The sequence below is a fragment of the Tachysurus vachellii genome, chromosome 8 (assembly GCF_030014155.1).
Source record: "Tachysurus vachellii isolate PV-2020 chromosome 8, HZAU_Pvac_v1, whole genome shotgun sequence".
In the NCBI taxonomy this organism is placed as follows: Eukaryota; Metazoa; Chordata; class Actinopteri; order Siluriformes; family Bagridae; genus Tachysurus; species Tachysurus vachellii.
The window spans coordinates 11,020,467-11,046,618 of record NC_083467.1 but is presented as its reverse complement, the minus strand read 5'-3'; the positions used below and the strand labels follow the sequence as shown (position 1 = coordinate 11,046,618).

Sequence of the window (26,152 nt, the reverse complement as noted above, 5' to 3'; positions counted from 1 at the left end):
TTTAGAGACTGCATCATCCATAATGGCAGGAGTGGGAGACATTGTCATTAAGCTGTGGCCTCACAAAGCTAGCGCAGGAAGTACTAATCCCCTGCAACATTAGAGAACCCGGCAGTGAGAAGCTTCTTATCTGCTCCCTCGTGAGAGACGAACACTGTCATTTCATATGAAGTGCGGTTTCTGCTGTTTACAAAAGGAAAAAGCAACAGTGCTCTAATTTAATTAGACTGTACCTTCTGAGACACGTATCATGCTTGTGTGCATAAGGAAGACAGAGAGAGAGAAAGACAGAGGGGGCTGCAAAATGAATCTCTTTATGTACACATTAACAATAACCTGTATAACCTTTGTATGTTCATAGAAGTGTGCCAGATGGAAAGTGTGTTCTCTTTGCTCCCTCATCCATCTCTACTGAGGGCACTGAGATCAGCCTACTGTGTTAAATAAGAACAAGCCTCCATTTCCACTATTAGTCCACTAATCACAAGGTGCGAAGTAACACAGGCAACACACACACACACATACACAAGTGAATTCAATCCAACTATCCTTTGCCAACAATACAACAAACCACAGCAGATCGGTGTCACACACAGTGGAAGTCAGGTGAGAACAGGCTGCAATTCTATAGCTGTCTAATTCAGAAAAATGTGGAGATTATATTAACGTAATCCTGTCTCTCTTCCTTCTCCCAGCAGTGAGTTCTGATGAGTGCCACTGCTTCACTCTGCCTCCCAACATGCACAAGTTGTCACTCCTAATTACCCAGCCCCCATAGCATGGCCCCTCCACCTCAACAAGATCCCCACTCGTAGTCCCCGCCGAGAGCTTGTTCGCTCAGCCTGCTCCATCCGTGTGACTAAACACGTCCCTCCTGTGCTAATCAGAGCACTCATTACACCATTGGGGTGTCATAAAGCTCTAACACACAGCTGAAATGTGGACCAAAGTTCACCACATTTAGTCACACACAGCAAACATGTTATGGAGTTGTATTGATTATACAATGTTTACAGAGCTGGGGTGGGGGGGCGACTATCAAGTTAACAAGCTATAAAAATAAAAAACTAATTTAGATATTGCTTGGTGTATTTACTGTAGATACACCAAGCAATTGAATTGGGATTTTTTTCTTTATGTGATGGAAAACTTATAATTACTTTTTATGGCTATAATGGTTGGCTCCATTGTAGAAATGCTCTTGTGTAGGTTCAGTTGATCTGCTCCACCTACACACTCTCTTCTGTGACTAATAGTATAAAGCACATGGATTCGCACGCCAACTTCTAGTCAAGTTAATAAGACCCAAACCCCTTCCGCAAATTTAACCTAAATGTCTCCTAAAAGAAATTTCCTGTTACTGATGGGTTTACTTTTCTTTTTGTTAAATAAGAACCAATATTAAATCTATTTATGATTAGAGTTAGTTTATGTGGAATATCCACCATGCAAGTCCCCAGTAATGAGACATAACTACAGAAACAAAAATGGACTAAAATGAGCACATTAATACAAACCGTTTATATTACAGGAAATGAATACATACTTTACATGTAAGGCATTTGGCTGACACCCTTACCCAGAGAGACTTATATTTTATCTCATTTTATACAATTGAACAATTGATGGTTAAGGGCCTTGCTCAGGGGTTCAGCAGTGGCAGATTGTTGGACCTGGGGTTCAAGCTCGCAACCTTCCTATTGATAGTCCAACGCCTTAAACACTAAGCTACCACAGTCCCGTCTTCCTGACTACGAAGGGCCTTAAGAGAGATCATTCACAAAGATATATATTTAAGTCAAACAAATAAACTGTTTGAGATCATTCACAAAGATATATATTTAAGTCAAACAAATAAACTTTGATAAACGAACATTCAATTCCATACTATTCTATTCTATACAATTTGGACATTGTGAAACCACACAAACCACAGTGAAAGTGTGTCAAGATCCCAATCACTGTCATAGTGAAGAGGGACGTTTTACGTTACAAAAATTGTCTGACAAAAAGCTCTTCTTTTATCGGTAACATAACAAGGTGTATTTTTTTTGTATTATTAGCTTTGTTATTATTAAAAGTTCAATTAGAAGATCAGTCCTGCATGTAGGAGCACAAATACAGTCAGACCCAGAGGAGAAGCCAGCTAAAGCAGGCACAATCATGAGGGCGCAAATTAAATTAGACCGGAAGAGAAGGCTAGGTCTGGACCTGCAGGCTACAGCACCCCAGAGAGAGAGAGAGAAAGAGAGAGTGAGAGAGAGAGCGAGTGTTTGGGGGTAGGGTTAAAGGAATAAATGAAGCTCTTCCACATATTATAGTTCTGCTTTCAAAGCTTTTTAGTGTAACAGTGTAATAAATGTGTGATGCAATGTAATGAATATTATGCTGTTTATCCACCAGTGTATATTACATAAGGAATAACACACAACAGACAGTGTGTTTATATTAACATTAAACACACACCGGCGTGATGTAGTAGCCATTATTATTTTTGCACAGTTGGCAGTATGTTATTCCACTTATACCACAGCAATTTTCCAGTGATTACACCTTTCAATTTTTAATGAGCACGTGTCATATAAGTGCCTGTCTGTTACTATAGAAACAACGATGCATTAGAACAAGCATATTATTATAAACAAATGCATCATTTTACATTATGTTACATGCCTTCCAAGCTGTACTATTTGACTAATCAGATTTAAGAATTCCACCACGCTGTTGTATAAAATACTATAAAGTATCATGTACCATAACCCTATTTATACATCCTGCTAATGCTGCACCAGTCCTATACCCCTGAACACATGCTCTTTTTGTTCTTAATCTCCAGCCACATCAATAACTAATGGTTGCTAAAAATGGGACGAAACTCACTAATGGCTTTTCACACCAACAAGATGTCCGTGCTGACTGAGGTGCTGGTGCCGAGTCTGGAACTGTTCCACACATAAAAGATCTGTTTCTCAGTTCCAGCAGTGAGATGCCACAGAACCAGGCACCACACATCCTTCTTGTTTTTACTGGCTTATACATTATGTGATGTGTTGGACAATTAAAGGATACCTGTATTGCGTTTCCAAGCTAGCCAGCCCTGGAACTTCAAAAAATAGCTTTTGAAAATACTCAGCAATTTTCTAAAGCTTAATAATCAACTCATGATTGGTGGCATGAATCTAGCAGGAATTTGACAAGATCTCCTTTGTGCTATGGTGCTATTGTCACAATACTTGAATGGTATTTCCAGCTAGGGACATTGTAATACCCTTTAATTTAAAATCTGTTTGTAAAAAATATGTCAAATAAATTTTGTCCCTTTACTGGAACTAAGGAGCCTGAACCTGTTCCAGCATGACAATTCCCCTGAGCACAAACCCTGAGCACAAAGAGAGACATGGTTTGAAAAGGGTGGTTTGGAAGCACTGAAGTGTCCTGCACAGAGCCTCTGGGATGAACTGGAACGCTGACTGCACACCAGTCTCCCTCACCTCACATCAGCATCTGAGCTCGCTAATGCTCCTGTGGCTGAATAGATAAATCCAGACAACTACAACATCTAATGAAAGTCTTCCCAAAAGAGTGGAGCTTATTACAATGGCAATGAGGTAATTATAACACCAATTCCATATTATTATAAAGTCAGATTCTTTTGTTCATTGTAAATGCTGTGAAAAGCACAAATTTACACATGACTTGGGCTGCACTCAATATGTTTAAAAAAGATTTGTTGGCTTGTTTAAAATATATTGTTCCATGTACAGTATGCTTGTGAGTTCGAAGTATAGAAGTTACTGCAAATAAGTAGCATTAGTAGTTGTTGTCCTTCGGCTGCTCTCAGTTTGGGGTCACCACAGTCGATCCACATATTTTGATTTGGCTCAGGTTTTACACCAGGTTTTAATCCAGGCTTAGGACAGGAACTCAGTGGCTGTGCTAGATCCCTGCCTGGGAATTGAACCTGCGGTTGCTGCTGGACCACCAGGGACCATAGTATACTGTATGTAAAAGTACTAATGTAAACGTTTCCTACAACAATTTTGTATATACCACATATACCACATCCATGACATCTCTATGTTTAAAATATCTGACTCAATAATTTACTGGTAAAAATGTCTTTGGTTGATGTTATTTTTATTCTGTGTAATAAGAAACTTCTAGATCTGATTACATAATTGCTTTGGTTTTATAACTTTTGCTGATTTACAGAATTCAACAACACCGACACTATGTCAGAAAAGAGACGTAACTGTCCACCCTGTCTTAATTCATTTAATGTGTAGGATTTAGTCTGTCAGCGAATATTCTAATTTCACCTGGTGTTCAAAAAAGCAGACGGTAATTGGTACTGATTTTACAAATGTTCCAGACTGGGGTAAACAATGATAACTCGAATGGCCCGAGGGCTAGGAGCCTGCTGCTCATCTGTAAAGTGGCAGTAGAATAGAATGATGATCCTTGGATTTGTCCGCTGGCTTCCATCGAGCTTCTGTGCTTTGTGTCAAAAAGCCCCAGGGCTGAGGACATTAAGCCAGCTAAAGGGATCCGGAGTGCTAGATCGTTCCCAAGCATGAGCTGCCGAGCAAGGCAGCACTTCCCAGTTACCCCCTGCTAACATCTGTCCTTCCTGGAAGGGTTAATAATCCCGCAATTTAAGAACACTCAGTTGGACCTAGACATGGTGTGTGTGTGTGTGTGTGTGAGGACAAAATTGACACGTTAAACAAATTTGTGCATACTTTCAATATCTGTTTTCATTACCCTAATATCTCAAGTAAATGGCAAAAAATTAGATATTATGAAGTGTCTCATGAAGGATGTTTCTCTTTTCTGGAAATTAAATACCTTCTTAATGCTAGGTCTTTAGGGCTGGCTTGCCAGACTCGACAACATATAAGCCACCCACACCAAAGCACAATTTCCTGTGTTTCTGTCTTCAAATAAAAAGCACAAACATAAGACATGAAAAGCCTCCAAAGAAGAACAAAGTATTTGAGTTCTCAGTGGGCACACATCCTCATCATATTTAATGATCAGTATCCTTAGTGTATTCCTTCGAATAATAATAAAAGAAAAAAATGTAATGAAAGTGAAACTAAATTATAAAAGTTACTCTACTGGATTTCTGAAGCTATGAAACTCCGTCCAACAATTTAATTCAGTGCTGATATTTCAGTGTGAAATGCTACCACAAGTGAATACAGAATTCCATTGCATTTGATGAAGGCTAAAAGCACAGAAGCACAGCTGGCAGAAATCCCTGCCTTTCCACCTCATTAATTCTCCCAGCAAACAGACAGCTTACAGGTCCGTGGCACTTTAATACCATCCATATTTAATGCTGCAAGGAAGAATGGAGGGTTTTTGCCCATGGCTCCCTCGCTACACACTATGGCTTCGACTGGACAACACAGAGTCCCCTTAAAGTCCCTAGAAAGGCTTTCAAAAGGCCTTGTTTTCACCATTGTCTTTCCACTTGTATGTGATGAGATAAACAGAGAGAGAGAAAATTCGGGACAGAAAAAAAAGGGAGAAAAATAACTATTTAAATTGTGTTAAAAAGCTTCCTGATTCAGATTTATTTAATTAAGAACAGTGCTAATGCCCTAGGCCTATACGCAACTTGCATTCTGCCCATTGATTAGGTGACAAAATGGAAAAACACTGGATAAATGGTCTTGCTAGGGCAACTAGTAAAGCCAATGCACAGCATACACACAACAAACACACTACAGCACCTAAAAGGTCTTTACAATGCAAAAAAAAAATACATTTTGTCACTTTAGTGGAATTCTGCACATAACTTTGTATTAAATGTGGAAACAGAAAGCAGTTGTTAATTACTCAGTTTGAATGTTATATAACAATCTGCATGCAATCACTTCCTAAGGAAAATCCCTAATATATTCAGTATACTGTATATTGTAATGAATTTTTTATGACGGAATGCAGGGCCACACAATAGCACAGCTCCTGGGTTTGTGTTTGTGTGCAGTTCTGCATGATCTTTCTGTGTTTGTATGAGTTTCCTCCAGGTCCTTTGGATTTCTTTTTCAAACAAAAAAAAAACAACAACAAAAAATACAGCAGCTGGAAATGCAGATACTGGAAATAAATGAATGATAACTGCATATGCAAGTGTATTATTTATTCTATTAATGATCTAATTATCTATTGTAATTAATGAGTAAACAATCAGTATTACCTTTTTTTTTTTTTTTTACAATTGCTCAACTATTAAAAATGCACACAAGTAGGAATAAACACCCTATCAAAATAAATTACTAATATATATTACTTAATAATTAATTAAATTCTTTTTTTTATTTGTGATTTATTTTCTACTTTTGCCTTGTCTGCTTATTCATCGTTGTTTGGTTTGTTTTGTACCATGTTATAGTACCAGGACATAACTGCAAAGTATAAGTGCTAGAAAAATCTGTATGCCTCTGAGCATAAACACTCTCTGTCCACTTTAATAGGCACACTTGTACCTTGGGTTACCTGTACACCAGTTACATCAAACAACAGAAAGTTGTAAAATATGTTATCTGATATTTTAACCGTGAAAACAAAAGAAAACAAAAACACTCTGTGAGCAGATCCTGTCATAGGCTGAAACACCTTTTTGATGAAAGATTAGAAAATGACCAGACAGGTCTGTACTGACAAGAAGCCTATAATAACTCAAATAAATACTCTTTACAATGTAAAGAAACAAAGACCAGGTGATTTTTTTAAACTGATCTTTAACTGTCCGATTTCCAGAGTCTGAACCTAGCTTCAGATTCTTTTTCTTGGCTGACAGGAGTGAAACCTTGTGTGGTCTTTGGCTGTTCTAGCCCATCTATCTCAAGATTGATGTTTAGTGCATGCAGAGATGCTTTCCTGCTCACCATGGATTATATTAGCGGCTCGAACTAATCTGACAACTTTCCTCTGATCTCTCTTAACGGCAAGGTATTTCCACCCACAGAACTGCCACTCACTTAATGTTTCTAGTTTTTTTTTTGTACCATTCTACCTTTAGAGACTGTTGTGTGTGAAAAGGTGTATAGATGTTCCCAATAAATTGTATGCAGTTGTTTTAAACATGTTCAGTTGTCTGATTCACTTTGTTTCTACAATCATTACATGTTTTTTTAATAGTTTGAGTTTGTAGTTCTGTAATAATTTAGTTATTAAATGCAATATGCATCATTTTTGCAACTGCTTCTGAACTGCAAACATTTACTGTAGAAACTGGTCTGTGGAGATAGAGATAAAGGATAACTAAGATATGACTGAAATCTTTGAAAGAGGGATTTATTTAGGCCATTTTGGCCTACAAAGAGTGATGCTGTGATAATTGTGTATGAATCCAGGAAATCAAAACTACATTATGAAGGTTAGCTTATGCCATAAAATCATATCTTGCTAAAAGATAACTGAGCATTATCAAATTCACAGAATTGAGCTAAAATTAAAACCCAAGTTTCTAAACCAAAAACCACACTGCTTCACTGTATATGAACCCGGTGCTTGTAATTCCACTTCTTGTGCTTGTAATTAAAGAAAGCCAAAGGAGAACAAACACTTTGAACTAATGGTTTCACGTATGATAGATCGGTTTCCTCAGCGTTCACTCTTATTCTTGTGTCTCTCTGTCATTCTCTGTCACTCACACACAAGCACATGTAGACATTTTGACAGAGAAAAGCTTATGTATTAATTCTTGTCAGTCTTCATTCGTCAGACTTTAAATAGTTTGTAGACAGATTTACAGTTAACTGATTTAAGTCATGTTTTACAAACGAATACACTTTAATGTGTCTTTGTTCGTATTATTTTTTCACCACTCTAAAACTATATACATTTTCATTTTCACATTTCAACATTGTCCGCTGGCTTCCATCGAGCTTCTGTGCTTTGTGTCAAAAAGCCCCAGGGCTAAGGACATTAAGCCAGCTAAAGGGATCCGGAGTGCTAGATCGTTCCCAACATTTCAACATTTTCAGTCACGGTTCTTCCTTTTTCTCATTTACACCAAAAATATATTGATATTGTCACTGTGAATATTTCTCAGTGTCCATTTAGTAATCAAACGATGTGTTGGTTGTAAAGTTTTTAGTTTAGATATGTGTTCACACTATAAAATTGTTTCTCTAATTATCCATTGTTTTGTTTAAAAAGAACAGCAAGAAAGATCTCCTCCTCCAACAAACATACTGAGTATACTGTACTGATCAAGCAAAGATATTGACTGAGGGCTTACAGAAAAGCAGGACACGAGAACCGGGTAATCAGCAATGCACTTCTGTTCTATGAGATGACTGGTCAACAATATTTATGTCAGAGATGTTACAGTTACAGCACACAATCTAACCAATATTTATCCTTAGATTGAAAAAGAAAGACAATTAATGTGTCTAGAATTTTTCTAGTTCAAAGAACATCCAAAGAAAGGCCAGTGTGCAGGAAGCTGCATTAGACGACGAGATGCTGTTATGTAGTGCAGTGATTCTCAAAGGTTCACAAAGGTTGCCTTTGTCACATTTCATTAATACCATTATCAAAGTTCATATATATGTATATATGCATGTATTTATATCAAGTCAATTTGACCAAAGAGCAAAGATACACCATACACCATACCCATACGTGCTGTACATCCCATTCAAGGTCTATTCCCCCTTTTGCTGTTTTAGTGTACTTAGTGCACTTGTGCTAAAAGGGGTTTCCGGAGTTCACTGGGGGCTGAGGTTTGGACTCCTTGCAGAACATTAAATCCCCTCCACTCCAACCTTGTCAAACCATGCCTTCATGGACCTCGCACCGGGGCGTTTTAGCATCATGAAGCGTTTCAGTCTTCTTATTTACATTAAAGAGAAATTTTAATGTTGCATCATACAGACATCCTACTTCACTGTGTGCTTCCAAGTTTGTTGCAACATTTTGGTGAAGGTCCACATAATTGTGATAGTCAGTTGTCCACAAACTGTTGGGCATAAAATGTATGGTTGTGCACATTTAATTAGCCTAATATCCGAATAGGTTATGCTCAGAGAAAGAAAGAGAGAGCGCACGCGCGCACGAGAGAGAGAGAGAGAGAGAGAGAGAGAGAGAGAGAGAGAGAGAGAGAGAGAGAGAGAGAGAGACTTGTCTGTATTGTACAGTTAAACAGATCCCTGGCTGCAAAAAGTTTGAGACCCTTTGCTTTAGAGGCCATGGTGTGCTATGGCAAAGCTTGGCCTGATTTCAGCATAGACAAGAATCAGCATCTGCTCAGGAAAACCTGCCAAAGGATAGTACAGCAGAGAAAATGGGTGAATACTGTAAATTAAATAACAGAATGAGATGAAATAAATAATACACATATATTGCATATCTGACAGACGTCCCATATTTGTATATCATGTTATAGTTGCAGAAGTAAAGCACAACTAATATCCATAAACCGGCTCAGAAATAGAATGGTTATTATATATTATATATAATTATATATTGCTGAGTATTTTTGCCATCACGCAACGTTTCTTTAAGGTACATGCCAAAGCTCAACAAAACTGTAAAGCAGATTGTTTAAAGCAAATACATTTAATGTTTGCTGTAACATGTTGCTTAGCACTGAGCAATGAATGCAAGAGCCTTCCGGGGATTAGGCAAAAAAAACACTGTTGCGCTATTAACGTTATTGAAATCCCACAAAATACTGCGCCATTACACACACACACACACACACACACACACACACACACACACACACAAACCAGCAAAAATACAGCGTCGACCATTCAATGAATCTGTGTCGTTATCATCTTCCTGATTTTTTTTTTAAGCACAAAAGGCAAACTAACCTAAAGAAAAGCCACAGCTGTGATCCAGCTCATGTTGCATTGTGTAAGACATTCGGTTCTCCTCCTACTGAGGAGCATCACTGCCTCATCTGGAAATAAACCAGATTAGTTTAATAGCTTTTGCCAATTACGATCAAAAGAGGACATGGAATGCAGGGCCCACACCATAATTGACCATGTACAGTACTGGTTTGTAGTATGACCCTTTATATATATGACTGTAAGTGCAAGATCCCAGTAGATGAAAGAACCCCCTTCCTGTTATAATCCACAAGTGCGCGCACAGCATAGGCGCACGGCCGCGCGCACGGAGCACAACACACTCACACACACACACAGCACACTGCACAAGAACACAGTAATGTAACCACTCTGTACATGGGTCAAACCACCGAAGCCCAATAAGAATAGCAAAGAAACCCCCCCACACAAAACAGCAACAAAACAGGTCCGCTAATTTGCGGGTAAAAATGTAGGAAACCCGCGTTGCGGCCTTCAAATGAGCGATTCCTACCGTGCATTCATCCATGCATGTCCGCACCGAATACGCGTCCGTTTCGTATTTCTGAACCAGGAGCTCAAACTCATGGTACCTATCCTGAGCAAGCCGGTCGAGGCGCTGGAAAGCCCGGACGCACCGGGAACACGCTGACATATTGTGACTGCAGCTCACGTTGTCCGGACTCGAAAACCCGTAAAACAAATCCAAAAGGGAGTAGGAATCACAAAAGGACAGGTACAAATCACTGAGATTCCACTCGGCGTCCGAGAGGCCCGAACACGCGGCCTCGGCGTTCGCCACCGTGAAGCAGCTTTTGGAGACGCTGTCGGGGTGGCACGCTTCCAGTCTCCACAGAGGTGTGCTAGAATTCCCTGCGAAAGGATGAGTATAGTCAGTGGTGCCGTGAGAAGATCGGTACTCCTGATCCCCCGTGTCCCTGAACGGCACCGCGTCCCGTTGCTCGCCTTCAGCACTCGTCCGTTCGGCCGCGGCGCACAGCCACAGGCGATCAGCGAGCAGGACGCTCGCAAACAAGAAGGAGGCCAAGCGCAGTCGCCATCGCTGGGCCCGTTCCGAATCGGCGGATGGCTTCTCGTCCTGGCGGGGTGCAGTGCGGATGTTTAAGCCGTCATGTTGCTGCCGACACGTCCGAGCACCCCTGGTCATATTTTAGGAAAGCGCGGCGCCGGCCGACTCCACCGCGACGGCTCCTCTGCCACAATATTCATTGACTTTGGGGGGTGTACTAGATGGATTTTTCCCTTGTAAACGCGCCTCTCTCTCTCTCTCTCTCTCTCTCTCTCTCTCTCTCTCTCTCTCTCCCTCTGTGTGTTTCTGTGTCGAGTCGCTATTCCGGTTCACTTAATGCATGGAAAGAAAACGAAGCACACGCTGGCATATTCCCGTAGTTCGTGGCACTCGAGAGGAAAGCCCGCTCCTCCGCGCCAGCATGTCTCTCTCCTCTCTTCTCTTCTCCTATCTTCTCTTCTCCTCTCCTCTCCTCTGCTCTCCTCCTCTCCTCTCCACCGTGAATGAGTCGCTGGGATGCCGCCTCTTCGTCTCCTCCTCTCCCTCTACCGGCGTTCGTTAAGGGAAGGCGAGAACTCCGCGCTGTGGCCCGCCGAATTTCCTGGACCGGATCTGGGCGGATGGCCTCGGGCTTTTGCGGTTGACAGTCAGAATCATCTTTGGTCCTGTGTTAAGTTGACGCCATGTTCGTCTTGAAGCACTTTTTTTTGGAAAGAGCTGGGTCATTTGCGTCATCTCCAGCGTGGCGATCGCTCCATCCTGGCGCAGTGGAGGACTAAGAGTGATGGCGACACGGACACACAGCATTCAATAAAACCGTTACATTTTTCGCTCTGGATAAAAAGTACTTCTTTAAGACACCACCGCATCCAAACAACACCGCAGTCAGTGGGTTAAACTTATCATTAAGACAGATGTATTCCGACAAACCAAAACGAGGAATATCAGTTAATTAACTATGACTCTCTTCCACTTTCATCTATATTCATGCATATACTAATCTAGTCTAATACTCCGTGCAGGGTTTTCCTCTATAACTACATTGTCAACGATTCGTTTAGATCCAAAAATATCCGTAGATACAAATTATGATGTCAAAATACAACGTGGAAGAGGGTAGAAGAGGGTTGTCCCTTAAAACAACGAAGGTAGGCTATTGTAACAAAAGCAACAAAAGAACAAATCATATGACGGCACGAAGGATGTTAAGCGGTGAATAAAAAGATTTCCGTTTGAAAGTCATTGCTCGTGAAGCTTTCTCCAAAGCGCGAATTCTTCTGTGCTGCTGCTCAACCCCCAGTCCTCCCAGTCCTCCCAGTCCTCCCTCCCCCCGCAACCAGTTTATTAGTATGCGGTGTGGAAGTGGAGCTGTGACGAGCTCAGCTAAGGAGCCGAGCAGTTGGATGCCAAGGATCAGGCTTAGGAACGTGTGTGTGTGTGTGTGAGTGGGTGGGTGAGTGTGTGTGCGTGTGTGTGTGTGTGTTTGCCTGTCTATCTGTGGACATGTTTTATATCTTGATGGGGACAACTATCCTGACAAGGATCTGAAGGTCATGACAAGGGTAGTAAGACAAATGTGTTTGTGTGTGTGTGTATGTGTGTGTCTAACACTGTGTCTTTTACTAAACCTGTATAGATGACAGTAATATCAATGTTATGTTTTTTTTGTTTTAGAGTAAACAGAGTATTCATTATTATCAGCTTGACATTGTGTGTCCTAGAATTGCACATCTTTGCAATTTCCAAATCACCATTAAGGATTGAGTGCCACCAATGATTTATGACTTACAGTGACTTACAGTACAGTACAGCAGCATGTGGTGTAGTGGGGATCGTTGCTGCTTCGCAACTGCCTATTCAGTAATGAGTGCAGGTTGCTGGCTATGCCTGGTATTTCAGGTTCTCCTCACATCCACACTGGTTTCCTCCAACGTTTCTTCCAACCACATAGACATGCTAATAGGTTGATTCGGTATGTTAAATTTCCCCTATTTGCGAATGAGTGTGTGTTCATGATACCGCGCAAAGGACTGACATCACATTTTAGGGTTTGTTCCCACCTCACTCACAGAACCAACATTTTTTATATTCATATCCTATAACACATTCATGACATGGTCCTGTCAGTATTATAAAGCATAGCGGAAGTAAAATGTTGTCTATTAACAGATTGCATTATGTTCCAATTAATTCTTTACTCATAAAAGTCTAAAATGATCAGTGACCAAAAGCTAATTAAAAAAAGAAAGAAAGAAGAAAAGAAAGAAGAAGAAAAAGAAGAAGAAATAAAATTATTTCTTGCCCAGAAAGTGGCACAATTAGTGGTAGTAATGGCTCAGTGCTTATGGTTCCTAGCAATTGTCTAGCAGGATATATGTTGAAAGACTCTAATTTGAACAATAAGTTAAAAAGTAAAAATAAACATATCTTAGCTTTGAAATAATGCTAAATAATACACCCATATTTTACATCTAAACACATGCGGTATGAGTTTAAACTACCAAAAAATTGAAAACAGAAATAATGAGGCCGGTCTGACCCCAAATTCACACTGGGTTGATCACATGGAGCACTCATCCATTCAATCCACACTGTGCAAGCAGTATGACAATGCACTTTATTTTTATCAAGAAAACTAATGGCCAGATGTACAGCTGTGTAAATGAAACATGAGAGACAGGGATAGCCAAAGTTGGGTCAGCTGTAATGAGAACACAGCACAATAAAATTGTGACATGACACTGCAGAGCAGTGAACAAACAGCTTATGCATCCCTTCTTTGGTAATCCATGACTATCACTCCCGCACAGACACGTTTCTATAAAAGATCTCAAGCAAAAAACGTGATTAAGCCCAAATACAGTTTTGTCTAAACCCTAAAATAATAAACTATTGTACAAAATATACAGAATAGCTTTGCTCTAATAATATATGGTGTGTAGATGCATACTTTGTCTGAGAAAAGCTGATTTTATTTATCAATAATTTTGGTGTTAATGTTTTAAAAATCTGATTTGTTCAACATGTACAGTAGGTTTGTTTACAGTACAGCTGGTTTACATTTAGTGACCTATAAAATGACATAAAAGGCAATGAAAAAGATTTCAGTAATGCAGCTCATTTATTGCAGCTCATTAGCTACCATAGATAAACAGTAACTCATATTTAAATGCAAAGAAATTACAGAAAATGTACTAAATAAATACAAGCAACTTTTAATTGTCCGTCTCACTAAAACAGTACGGTTGAGGTTTGGGCATCACTCAAATATGTCTTGGAAGCTTCATATTAAAAGGCTGAAGTGTTTTGACATGTTTCCCTATGCTCTCTGATCCAGTGCCAAATTGTGTCCAGTGGAAAGAAAAATCTAATGACATTACAATCTAATGAAAAGAGACCCCATTTGAAGAGGATTTGGAGGGTCATTGATTTTGCTGTATGTGTAGGATACACGTGACCCAATTCTGGGTCCTTGGTAATCATGGTGGAATAGATAAAGAAAAGATCTATCACCAGTTGCATATCTATCAAACGTTACGATAAGAAATCAGTTTCACGGTCCCAAAACCTTCCCTTCATTCACATTTCTTGCATTTTATTGTAATAGCATCAAACATTTGCTGTTTTAAAGGATGCATATGTGTTCCCAGTTTGGTATGATTTGTTTTGGAGTGTTTCCTCATTTTCTAAGATTGCCTCTAAATGGCTGGATGCCCAGATAAAAATCAGCACTGCAACTATTGGTTTATAGGATGTATGACTTTGACATTGAGAATAAACTATGGAAAATCAAATCAAATCAAGTCAAATAAAAAACCTCTGTACTGAGTATATTCTCTGCCACAGGAATTTCCCATTCATAAATTCTATTTTGGGACTTGCCAGAATTTACTAATTACGAATTAAATGTGCCGTATGATTTTGAGGTCCCCGTATTTTTTCTGGTTCTCTTACCAAATAAATAAGCAAATCACTGATTAGATAAATGCAGGAGAGTCAGGGTCAGGAGGCAGTTGTTGACTAATTTACTGCAGTGATGGAAACAATAGCTCACATATCTGTACTTCTGTAAAGCTATTACCCTTTGTAATTACACAAAATGAAATCATTGCTGCTACATGAACGCAAACAGCTGCTGCACTTTTGTTAATTCAACTATATAGTTAATTTAACCTCCATGAGTTTAGATATGCTCAACTTTATCATAGGCATTCGCATGATGTCACTGTAACAAATAATATGTATGTGAACACTGAAACCGTATTATTCATAAGAAAGAGTTCTTCTCACTATAATCACATAAGAACTTTAAACAGTTAAACATTAAACGGTTTTTACAAGCCAGATTACAGACTGAAAACTTTTTCTTTCTTTAAGATAGTCATACACCAACAAGCAAGTGACATTCATTAAGGAGCTACTTTATCTATTTTGAGTCCAGTAATTAGTGTGAAAATGGTAAGCATTCAGATGGAGTCTGTGAAAGTTCGAAGCTCAGCTGCCGTCCTTCACAGTCTGCGTGAAAGCGATGTGAGTAATCGGTGTACATCTTAGCTCCTCCATTTCTTTATCTGTTTCTAGTCAGACTCCTTGTGCCTCATGTCACAGGTACATAGACACACTGTCTCGCTCCTCTGGAGCAGAAAGTGCTAAGCCTTCCTGACAGACCTACCTAATATGGTAAGTTGTGTGTCCAGCATCATGCAAAGGTTGCACCTTGTAATCTCTGTCTCCCCCTGTGGTCCAGGACATATGGTATCAACCACTATGTGTGCTCACAAAGCCTCTCTTCTTCCCACTCCATTACACACACATTACATGCAAATATTAGCACATAAACTCTCTCTCACACACACATACACACACACACAGCTTGCGCCACCTGAAAGGTGGCCAATCAACAACATATGTGTTTGTGGCAAACCAAAGGCGAAGAGGCGCCTATTTAATTAGCAGCCCGCTGCTTTTCTGGCAGTGTTATGAGAGAGGGAAAGTGGCTGTGTACTCCAGTCTCAGCTCCCCAATGTTGTCTGGAATCCCCTTCACTGAGTTGGAGCTGTCAGACATGACTCACGCCCACCTGCGTAGTCACTGATCACTATCAGGAGACGCTGCGTACTACTCAGCTCCTCGCTGGAGTTAAATATTACACTAATCACTGCTTCAAAACATTCTACAAACTAATAGAAACACACCAGTCAAAAGACAAGAGTCACAAACAACAGAATGCTTCTCTATCTCTGACTATTTGGTCCTCAACAGCTTTAGAAATATGTGATTATTGAGCAGAGGAGCACTGCTATTGCAAACACACACAACACTCATATCTCCCCCTCCCCCTGTTTCCTCACGCAGCTGCACCTGCCGCTCTGGTGGAGGCAGGTGTAGATGTCGTCTTGGTTGTGGACGTGGAGTGTTGTAACCTGATCATGGATCCTTTGATATATAGCTGACCCTCAAATGAGCTCAGCACTGATCTGATCTTCAGAGCTGCAACATAAAAGGATCTTGCACTTGCTTTGGTGAAAGTGAATTCACATGTAGGCTTAATTACATACAACAACACACAAGCGCATAAACTTTTACACAAACTGTAGTGTATCAGTATTCTGTTTACACAAACAAAAACAAAAGGATGCAGTATGTTTTTTTCACTGTGTTGCTGCTTCAGACATCTTTGTAATTAACTGGCACACATAACGGAAGCTAGCGTTTTTTTTGTTGTTGTTGTTGTTATTTTTGTTTATTACCAAGCTATTTCATTTATGACGGTGTTCAAGAATGGAAGTATTGTGTGGTGAGTGGTGAGTATATATCTACATTTGTTGAATTAATATGATACACTGAATTATCATGATAAGTAGCTATTTCCTACTATCTCATAGCTAATAAGTTAATAACTAGCAGGTAGCTTTGGATAATCTGACATAACAATCAACAATTATAAGTATTGATATTATTATTGCAGGAAACATTTACTTAACTATTTGATTTTATTTAGCATGAATGTCCATATACTCATTAATATAGACTCACCTGCCTACTGTATATAGGTAGGTAGCAAGATGAAGTAAGATTAACTCATTACAGGCCTGAATAGAAAAGAAAAATCAATCCGCTGCCTGTACAAGCAGCTAGCATTTTATTTTGTACACTAAAGTAGCAGCAGAATACAATGAAAATATTACAGTTGAGTTTTCCTCAGTAACATTTATTAATAGTCTGTAGTATAGAAGGTTATTAAAGTTGGCTGTGGCTTAGAAATTTTAAATTATGTATAGCTTGCAGCTTGTCCAGTAACAAAGGCAAAGTCACTTTCACAATTAGCAATGCAAAAACTATTTACATTTTCCAGTTCCATTTCTCTAAACAGTCCATATGTTCCTAAATGAATGTGTTGGATTTATATGAGTATACTGTAATTAATTATGTTTGTTTTTTGAAATTTATACCTAAATAAGGTCAAACTCTTATTTTGATTTAGAACAAGCCCTTTTCCAGCTATTTCTACCCAAACCAAGAGATGTGGTGCAGAGATATAGAAGCCACATCACACAACACAGTCACAGTCTATACACGTGTGGCTCACTCGCAACTGGCTGTTGTGTGGTTGAACAGATCAATGCAGAGACAACGATGAAAGCTTCAGATTGACTCAGCTCAAGCATTTTCTCTACTTTCCTAGTCATTCTATCACTTCTGATTATGCACAATATCTGTCTCACTGACAGTGTGGTGATTTGGCCTAGATTCTCAGAATCCAAGGATAGAATCCTCCACTTCCTCGGGTTGGCTTCACACGGCGAGAGTCTTACAGCTCCCCGTGATTATCAGGGGAACACTAAAGTGTTTTAAAACACATCTTAAATAATCCGATGACCAAATTATATACTGTAAAAAGGGTATGAAAATGAAAAATTAAAAAAATACATAAGAGCATGTCACTCTATTATCAGTCATATATCAAGACATTTGCAGACACTATAAACATTTTAAAGTATTTGATTGCTGGTGAATAGGATTTAACCTTGATCTAAAAACATGGATGATGGGGACACATAATGGGGACTGGATAATTATGGGGCATTAACAGACACAACTAATAGGATGATTGTGTTCTTTCAGAGTTTTAAGGGTTTGTTCATTTTTCTCCAGTCATTTCTTGGCTAAAATGAACAAACATTTCACCATAAATAGTTCAGAGTTCAGTTAACTACCTTAGGTTGGGTGGAATAGAATAATGGTTTTATAAAAGTTTAGAAAACAGCACATCTAGAGTGAAAACAAGCTTATGAACTATTTCTATTTCTTTGAAATTTCTAGATTTCTGCATGAATATGGCCCAAAACATCATCAGACTTACAAACAAATCACAAAAGCAGACATAATTAACCCAATCAAAGAAATCAGACTTTTGTTAATTCAGAAAAAGATTTATTGTTGCTCATCAGGATGGAAAATGTTCAAAATCATCTTGAAGTAGTTTGACTCCACAAATCTGTATTTCGACAGATTCTGTGCAAATAGAAGAAGTTTAAGACCATTGTTACAATCCCAGAAGTGGTCAACCAACAAAGATCACTCCAAAAGCAAGACATGTCAGGTCATAAAGGAATACAGGGTAACTTCTTAGCAGCCATGAGAACTCATGTTCATGAGTCTGCAATCATTTGAACACTAAACCATTGGTGTGCAAGGCAGAGTTGTCACTAGGAGAAAGCCACTACACTCCATAAAGAACATTGCTGCCCATAAGGTTTGCTAAAGATCATGTGGAAAAGCCAGAGGACTATTGGAAAAATTATTTGTGGAGAAATTAAACCTAAAATAAAAGTTTTTGTTTCAAAATGAGAAGCGTTATTTTTCAGAGAGGAACAAACTGCATTCCAGCATAAGAACCTTATACCTTCTGTGAAACATGATAATATCATGCTTTGGGCCTGTATTGCTGCATCCGGGCCAGGACAGTTTGCCATCATTGATCGACCAATGAATTCAAAAGTATAGCAGTGTTCTCTAAATGAAAATGGCAAGCCATTTGTCCAGGATCTGAACCTTGTCATGGATGGCTTGGACTATTCCCCACCTGAACACCAGGGGAATGTTCTGGCAGGCTTTGTTTATGTCTTGTGCCATGTGTCTTTGTATTTGTTTTGTGCTCATGTGTGTTTGCCCCACCCAATTCTTAATCTGTTCCTGCCTCTGCACACCTGTTCCTGGTCATACATCAAGACAGCGATCACAAGCACTCAAGTCCGTCTACCAAAGAATGATTAAAGATGAACAAAGATAATGTTTTGGAATGGCCAAGTGAAAGTCCTGATCTTAAACCAAAAGAAAAATTGTAGAACGATCTGAAGCAATCAGTTCATGTAAGGACACCCGATTAAATCCCAGTGTTGAAGCTGTTCTGTACTGAGGAATGCAAAGCTTCACATACTATTGCAAGTCACAGATATGTAATGCTGGATAATTTTTCTTAAGTGAAGAAGTATAATATTTTTGGCTCTCTTCTTTTGATTGTATTCACTTTGTTTACTTTTGGGATAATGATTTGGGTCATACTTATGCAGAAATATAGGAATTTTTAAAGGGTTTATAAACTTTCAAGCAACACTGAATCTATAACCGCAACTTTAGGTTAAGTAAACAATTACAAAAAGAAATGTTCTGGATGATTGTTTCCTCTGCTGAAACTGTGTTAACAGTGTTTTTTCTTTTATTTCAAGACTTTATTGAAGCTTCATAATCGAATAGCCTGCAGCTATGTACACAAGAATCATTGTACTTTCTTTTTTGAAAATTTGTAAAACCATAGACTGCTGAATGCTGTCCTTTGACTGGCTCTACACTGCATGTTTCATGTCAATGAGATGTAGAGTATAATGATAATGATCAGATTTGAGTGCTCAAATCTGAACATTTTTCTTTTAAAAAACAAACAAACATGTATATATAATAAAAATGAAAATAACTTGCAATGCATGCTACTGTGTTTCTGTTCATTTTATATGGCCCGTGAGTTTAGGCTTAGCCTTTATTGTGATTACTTTAAATAATATCTGGTATTTCCAGGTTCTCTATAGACACAACTAAATGTGGCTTGCCCAAGAGACATAGTTGCAGAGAAAAGGAAAAGGAGATTAGTAGTTCAAGAGGTCAGTTTATTAAATGCTTTGAAATACAATAACCTTCTAACTGCATCCTGGGTAAACTGTGAGCCAATTGCAAATTGGTATTTGTATCTCTTATAAATATATCATAAATATGCAAAAATCACTGCCAGCAATGTAGCCATTTTACTGAAGATAAGGAATAAATAAATAAGTAAACAAACAAACAAAGAAACAAACAAACAAACAAACAAATAAATAAATAAATAAATAAATAAATAAATAAATAAATAAATAAATAAATAAAAGAACAGAAATGGCCATTCCGTTCTTGAAGAAGCTACTTTGATTGCAGTGTTAATTTGCTTATCAATCATCTTGAGGCTTTTAACAGTCCTTGAGGTTTTTAAAAGAACACAAATCAGCAGAATACATTGGGGCTGATAACTCTGTCATTAGTATGACTAGTTGAAGATTGTCTAGACATTTGTCTAATTAGGGGCATGCAAAAAAAAACTTTGTTGGTCAAAAGATAACCCTAGACCCTTAAACCACAATGGAAATGGGTGAACAATCGATGGCCTTCAGTAACCAAGACCTTAGAGAGTGCCCAGAATGTTTGCATTATTTATTATGGAAAGATTTTTGGATTTTATCAATAAAATTTATTGGTTTATTGGTTTCTATGTAGAGAATAATTGGGCCACACACACATACACACACACACACCCAGCTGCAGCATATCAGTGTCCATGAATATATGCTGGTTATAACCACATTCTGAAGTACTCGTAGTAACTCGTGCAGAATTGACTTGCGGTAAAGTCTTTATTAAACCTAATGATACATTATACATTAGAGTTTTATATGGAGTTAGTAGTTATATCTAGACTATATCTACTTTCCTTCTACATACTGTATATACATTTCAAAATGACCTTTGTCTGATAATAGTAGCTTTAATTAATGTGCCATCCAAGCACCATTAATTTAAGCATTCTGTTCCCTTTCCTTTTCTCTCTGGTCTGTGTCATGGGGAGCCTCTAGCAGTGTGTCAGGCCACTGATTCATTGCCAGATGGATTGTGAGCTGGATGTTGGAGCTTCTGGGAGACAGCATAAACAGCAGAAGGCTCAAGCACCAGGAGTTCTGAGGCTGAGACTTATCCTCCATATCCCAGTTGAGAAACATGGATAGCAGCCCAGATATGATGCTCATCCCTTTCTCCTTGTCTTTTGCTGGAAAGTGGATTTTGTTTCAAATTTGCTAAGAATCACATTTATATTATGAACTAGTTTTCTCATGCTTCACTAGTAAATTGCATAACAGTGGGACATAATATGAATGATATGAATGAAGTGTTATACTCATCTTTATCATTAATTGTGTGATAATAGTTTATATGTATATGCTATATACTAATGCTATCTGTGAGTTTATTTAAATAAAAAGCATGATCTATTGTTATACAAGCACAGTGCAGACATTTCCCCTGCTCCCAATTTTTAACCTTTTCCTTTATTTGTCTTGCTTGTTTTCATGAATATAAGGTTTGTGTATGACCTTGCCCTCCCTTATTTTTGCCTTTCCCTAGGCCTCTTTGTTTGACACAATTTACTGCTCACCCTACCTCACCATTTGACCATGTTTACTGGTATTGATTTGGATTTTGACACTTTTCAAGTAATGACCTTTACTGTTTAAGTATTTTTTCAACCATTTTAAGTATTTTTTCAACCATTTTCTTGCATTTGGTTAAAGACTTTGCCCAGCAACATGGATCAAGCTAAACTGTACCGACTGCTGCTTCTTTTCGGGGTCAGATGCTTGGCAACCACATCTACATCAAATGGCTAATGTCATGAAAGAAAAACTCTGAATCTGCAGATGAAACAAACGAGTACAATCCACACCACATCCAGAGCTTGTACTGTAAACTCAGAACCTCCACTGCCTGTCTCTCCCAGTGGCCATCCTATAGGCATGAACCAGAAGCCAAAACAAGCCATCCAGAGAAAAAAAACAGGTGAGCTGCAATGATACTCAAATGATTGACAGCATAATTACCTGTAAAAAAAGTCTTAGGGCTTTAAGACACATTTCACGGTTGTTGATTTAGGCATGACTGGATACAGCATTGTCTGATATGTTGGATATAATCCCCCTAAGTGGTCCACAGAGTGTCCAAACACACAAGTATATTGCACATGGAAACTCTTTCATTCATGATCACTCAGTCACCATGTATCCCCATCATCCTATGGCTGTCCCCTTGGCTGTCCACTCATGACACCATCTTTTTTTTTTTTAGAAAAGATGTAAACCACTTTAACCATTGTCTTTCTCTTCCCTCTCACTTCACTTATTTAGCAAACACTAAGCCAAAGTGAAACAGGCATTACAATACTGTCCATACTGTACATGAAATGTCCATCTTTAAGAATTTTTTTTGCTTGTTTGATTTTTAGCAAGACAAATGACAAGTGACAAATCCTGGATTACCTCCCCAGTGACCCTTGGAGTGATCCATTGAATTTCTAGCAAGTACTGTACTACCACTATGTTTATCCCTTTTTATTCCGGAGACCAAAACCATGGAAGAATACATTTCTGAAGCCCTGGCTCAAGGTTGCCTCTGCCTAACAACATTCTCTGCTGCTGCAGGATTCTTCTTTGTTGAAATAAAGATGGCAGACTCAGACCTGCATAGATTTCAGAAGACTGAACCCTGTCTCTGTGAGGCACTGCTACCCCTACCAGGGGCCTCCCAAGGCAAACAGGTCCTGGGTGACGGCCCAGACAAAGAGCGGTGCAGTACCCCTTATGAAGAAAGATACAGCAAGGTCCGTGACGTCGCCCGGTATGGCGCAACCGGGGCCCCACCCTAGAGCCAGGCCCGGGGTTGGGGCTCGCATGCGAGCGCCTGGTGGCCGGGTCTTACCCCATGGGGTCCGGCCGGGCTCAGCCCGAAGGAGCAATGTAGGGCCGATCTCCTGTGGGCCCACCACCTGCAGGAGAAACCGTAAGGGGCTGGTGCAATGTGGATTGGGTGGCAGTCGAAGGCGGGAGCCTAGGCGACCCAATCCCTGGACACGGAATCTGGCTCTAGGGACATGGAATGTCACCTCGCTGGGGGGAAGGAGCCTGAGCTGGTGCGGGAGGTTGAGAGATACCGACTAGATATAGTTGGGCTCGCCTCCATGCACAGCTTGGGCTCTGGAACCCAACTCCTCGAGAGAGGCTGGGCTCTCTACTACTCTGGAGTTGCCCGCGGTGAGAGGCGGCGGGCTGGTGTGGGCTTGCTCATAGCCCCCCAGCTCAGCAGCCATGTGTTGGAGTTTACCCCGGTGAACGAGAGGGTCGTTTCCCTGCGCCTTCGGGTCGGGGAGAGGTCTCTCACTGTTATTTGTGCTTACGGGCCAAATGGCAGTGTAGAGTACCCGACCTTTTTGGCGTCTCTGGGAGGGGTGCTGGAAAGTGCTCCGACTGGGGACTCAGTCGTTCTACTGGGTTCTTCAACGCCCATGTGGGCAGCGACAGTGACACCTGGAGGACAAACTTGGCAGACCCAAACGTACTGTGAGGGTCCGCTGGGATCGTCTCCGGTCAGAGAGATCTTCAACTCCCACCTCCGGCAGAGCTTCAACCAGATCCCGAGGGAGGTTGGAGACATTGAGTCTGAGTGGACCATGTTCTCCACCTCTATTGTTGACGCGGCCACGCGGAGCTGTGGCCGTAAGGTCTCCGGTGCCTGTCGTGGCGGCAATCCCCGAACCCGGTGGTGGACCCCGGAAGTAAGGGATGCCGTCAAGCTGAAGAAGGAGTCCTATCGAGCCTGGTTGGCTCGGGGGACTCCGGAGGCAGCTGATAGGTACCGGAGGGCCAAGCAAGCCTCAGCCCGGGTGGTTGCAGAGGCAAAAAGTCGGGTCTGGGAGGAGTTCGGTGAGGCCATGGAGAAGGACTATCGGTTGGCCTCGAAGAAATTCTGGAACTGAAATTCTGTTTACAGTGGGAGTGGGAATCTGCTGACTTCGACTGGGGACTTTCTTGGACGGTGGAAGGAGTACTTTGAGGATCTCCTCAACCCCACCGACATGTCTTCCACTGAGGAAGCAGAGGCAGAGGGCTCAGTTGAGGACTCGTCGATCCCCCAAGCTGAGGTCACTGAGGTGGTTGAGAAGCTCCTCAGTGGCAAGGCACCGGGGGTGGATGAGAGTACCCTGAGTACCTCAAGTCTCTGGATGTTGTGGGGCTGTCTTGGTTGACACACCTCTGCAACATCGCGTGGCGGCTGGGGACAGTGCCTCTGGACTGCCAGACTGGGGTGGTGGTCCCTCTGTTTAAGAAGGGGGACCGGAGGGTGTGTTCCAACTACAGGGGGATCACACTCCTCAGCCTCCCCGGAAAAGTCTATGCCAGGGTACTGGAGAGGAGAATTCGGCCGATAGTCGAACCTCGGATTCAGGAGGAACAATGCGGGTTTGGTCCCGGTCGTGGAACACTGGACCATCTCTATACCCTCACCAGGTTGCTGGAGGGTTCATGGGAGTTTGCCCAACCAGTCCACATGTGCTTTGTGGATCTGGAGAAGGCATTCGACTGTGTCCCTCGTGGTGATCTGTGGGGGGTGCTCTTTGAGTATGGGGTCTGGGGCCCTCTGTTAAGGGCTGTCCGGTCCCTATATGACCGGAGCAGGAGTTTGGTTCGCATTGCCGGCAGTAAGTCAGACTTGTTCCCGGTGCATGTTGGACTCTGGCAGGGCTGCCCTTTGTCACCGGTCCTGTTCATTATTTATATGGACAGGATTTCTAGGCGCAGTCGGGGGCCAGATGTAGTCCAGTTTGGCCATGGTTCTCATCCGGAAAAGGGTGGCTTGCCCCCTTCAGGTTGGTGGAGAGCTCCTGCCTCAAGTGGAGGAGTTTAAGTATCTTGGGGTCTTGTTCACGAGTGAGGGAAGGATGGAGCAGGAGATCGACAGGCGGATCGGTGTATCTTCTGCAGTGATACGGTTGATATACCGGTCTGTTGTGGTAAAGAAAGAGCTGAGCCGCAAGGCGAAGCTCTCTATTTACCAGTCGATCTACGTTCCTACCCTCACCTATGGTCATGAGCTTTGGGTCATGACCGAAAGGACAAGATCCCGGATACAGGCGGCTGAAATGAGTTTCCTCCGCAGGGTGGCTGGGTGCTCCCTTAGAGATAGGGTGAGGAGCTCGGTCACTCGGGAGGAGCTCAGAGTAGAGCCGCTGCTCCTCCACATCGAGAGGAGTCAGCTGACTCTGGCAGGGCTGCCCTTTGTCACTGGTCCTGTTCATTATTTATATGGACAGGATTTCTAGGCGCAGTCGGGGGCCGGAGGTAGTCCAGTTTGGGGACCACGGGATTTCGTCTCTGCTTTTTGCAGATGATGTTGTCCTGTTGACTTCTCCAAATCAGGACCTTCAGCGTGCACTGGGACAGTTTGCAGCCGAGTGTGAAGCGGCGGGGATGAGAATCAGCACCTCCAAGTCCGAGGCCATGGTTCTCAGCCGGAAAAGGATGGCTTGCCCCCTTCAGGTTGGTGGAGAGCTCCTGCCTCAAGTGGAGGAGTTTAAGTATCTTGGGGTCTTGTTTACGAGTGAGGGAAGGATGGAGCGGGAGATCGACAGGCGGATCGGTGTATCTTCTGCAGTGATGCGGTCGATGTACCGGTCTGTTGTGGTAAAGAAAGAGCTGAGCCGCAAGGCGAAGCTCTCTATTTACCAGTCGATCTACGTTCCTACCCTCACCTATGGTCATGAGCTTTGGGCCGAAAGGACAAGATCCTGGATACAGGCGGCCGAAATGAGTTTCCTCTGCAGGGTGGCTGGGAGCTCCCTTAGAGATAGGGTGAGGAGCTCGGTCACTCGGGAGGAGCTCAGAGTAGAGCCGCTGCTCCTCCACATCGAGAGGAGTCAGCTGAGGTGGCTCGGGCATCTGTTCCGGATGCCTCCTGGACGCCTCCCTGGGGAGGTGTTCCGGGCATGTCCAACCGGGAGGAGGCCCCGGGGAAGACCTAGGACACACTGGAGGGACTATGTCTCTTGGCTGGCCTGGGAACGCCTCGGTATTCCCCCGGAGGAGCTGGAGGAAGTGTCTGGGGAGAGGGAAGTCTGGGTGTCCCTGCTCAGACTGCTGCCCCCGTGACCCGG

General features: G+C 41.3%; 1 protein-coding gene across 1 annotated transcript in view; it reads right to left on the bottom strand.

The window, feature by feature from the left end:
* Positions 1-11,762, bottom strand: part of LOC132850091 (NALCN channel auxiliary factor 1) — a 107,191-nt gene extending 95,429 nt beyond the window's left edge. Inside the window, exon 1 of the mRNA XM_060876243.1 lies at positions 10,354-11,762. Within this exon, the coding sequence (XP_060732226.1) occupies positions 10,354-11,007 (654 nt within the window). The 5' untranslated portion in view covers positions 11,008-11,762. The remainder of the gene's footprint in view (positions 1-10,353) is intronic.
* Between the last annotated feature and the right edge of the window lie 14,390 nt (positions 11,763-26,152).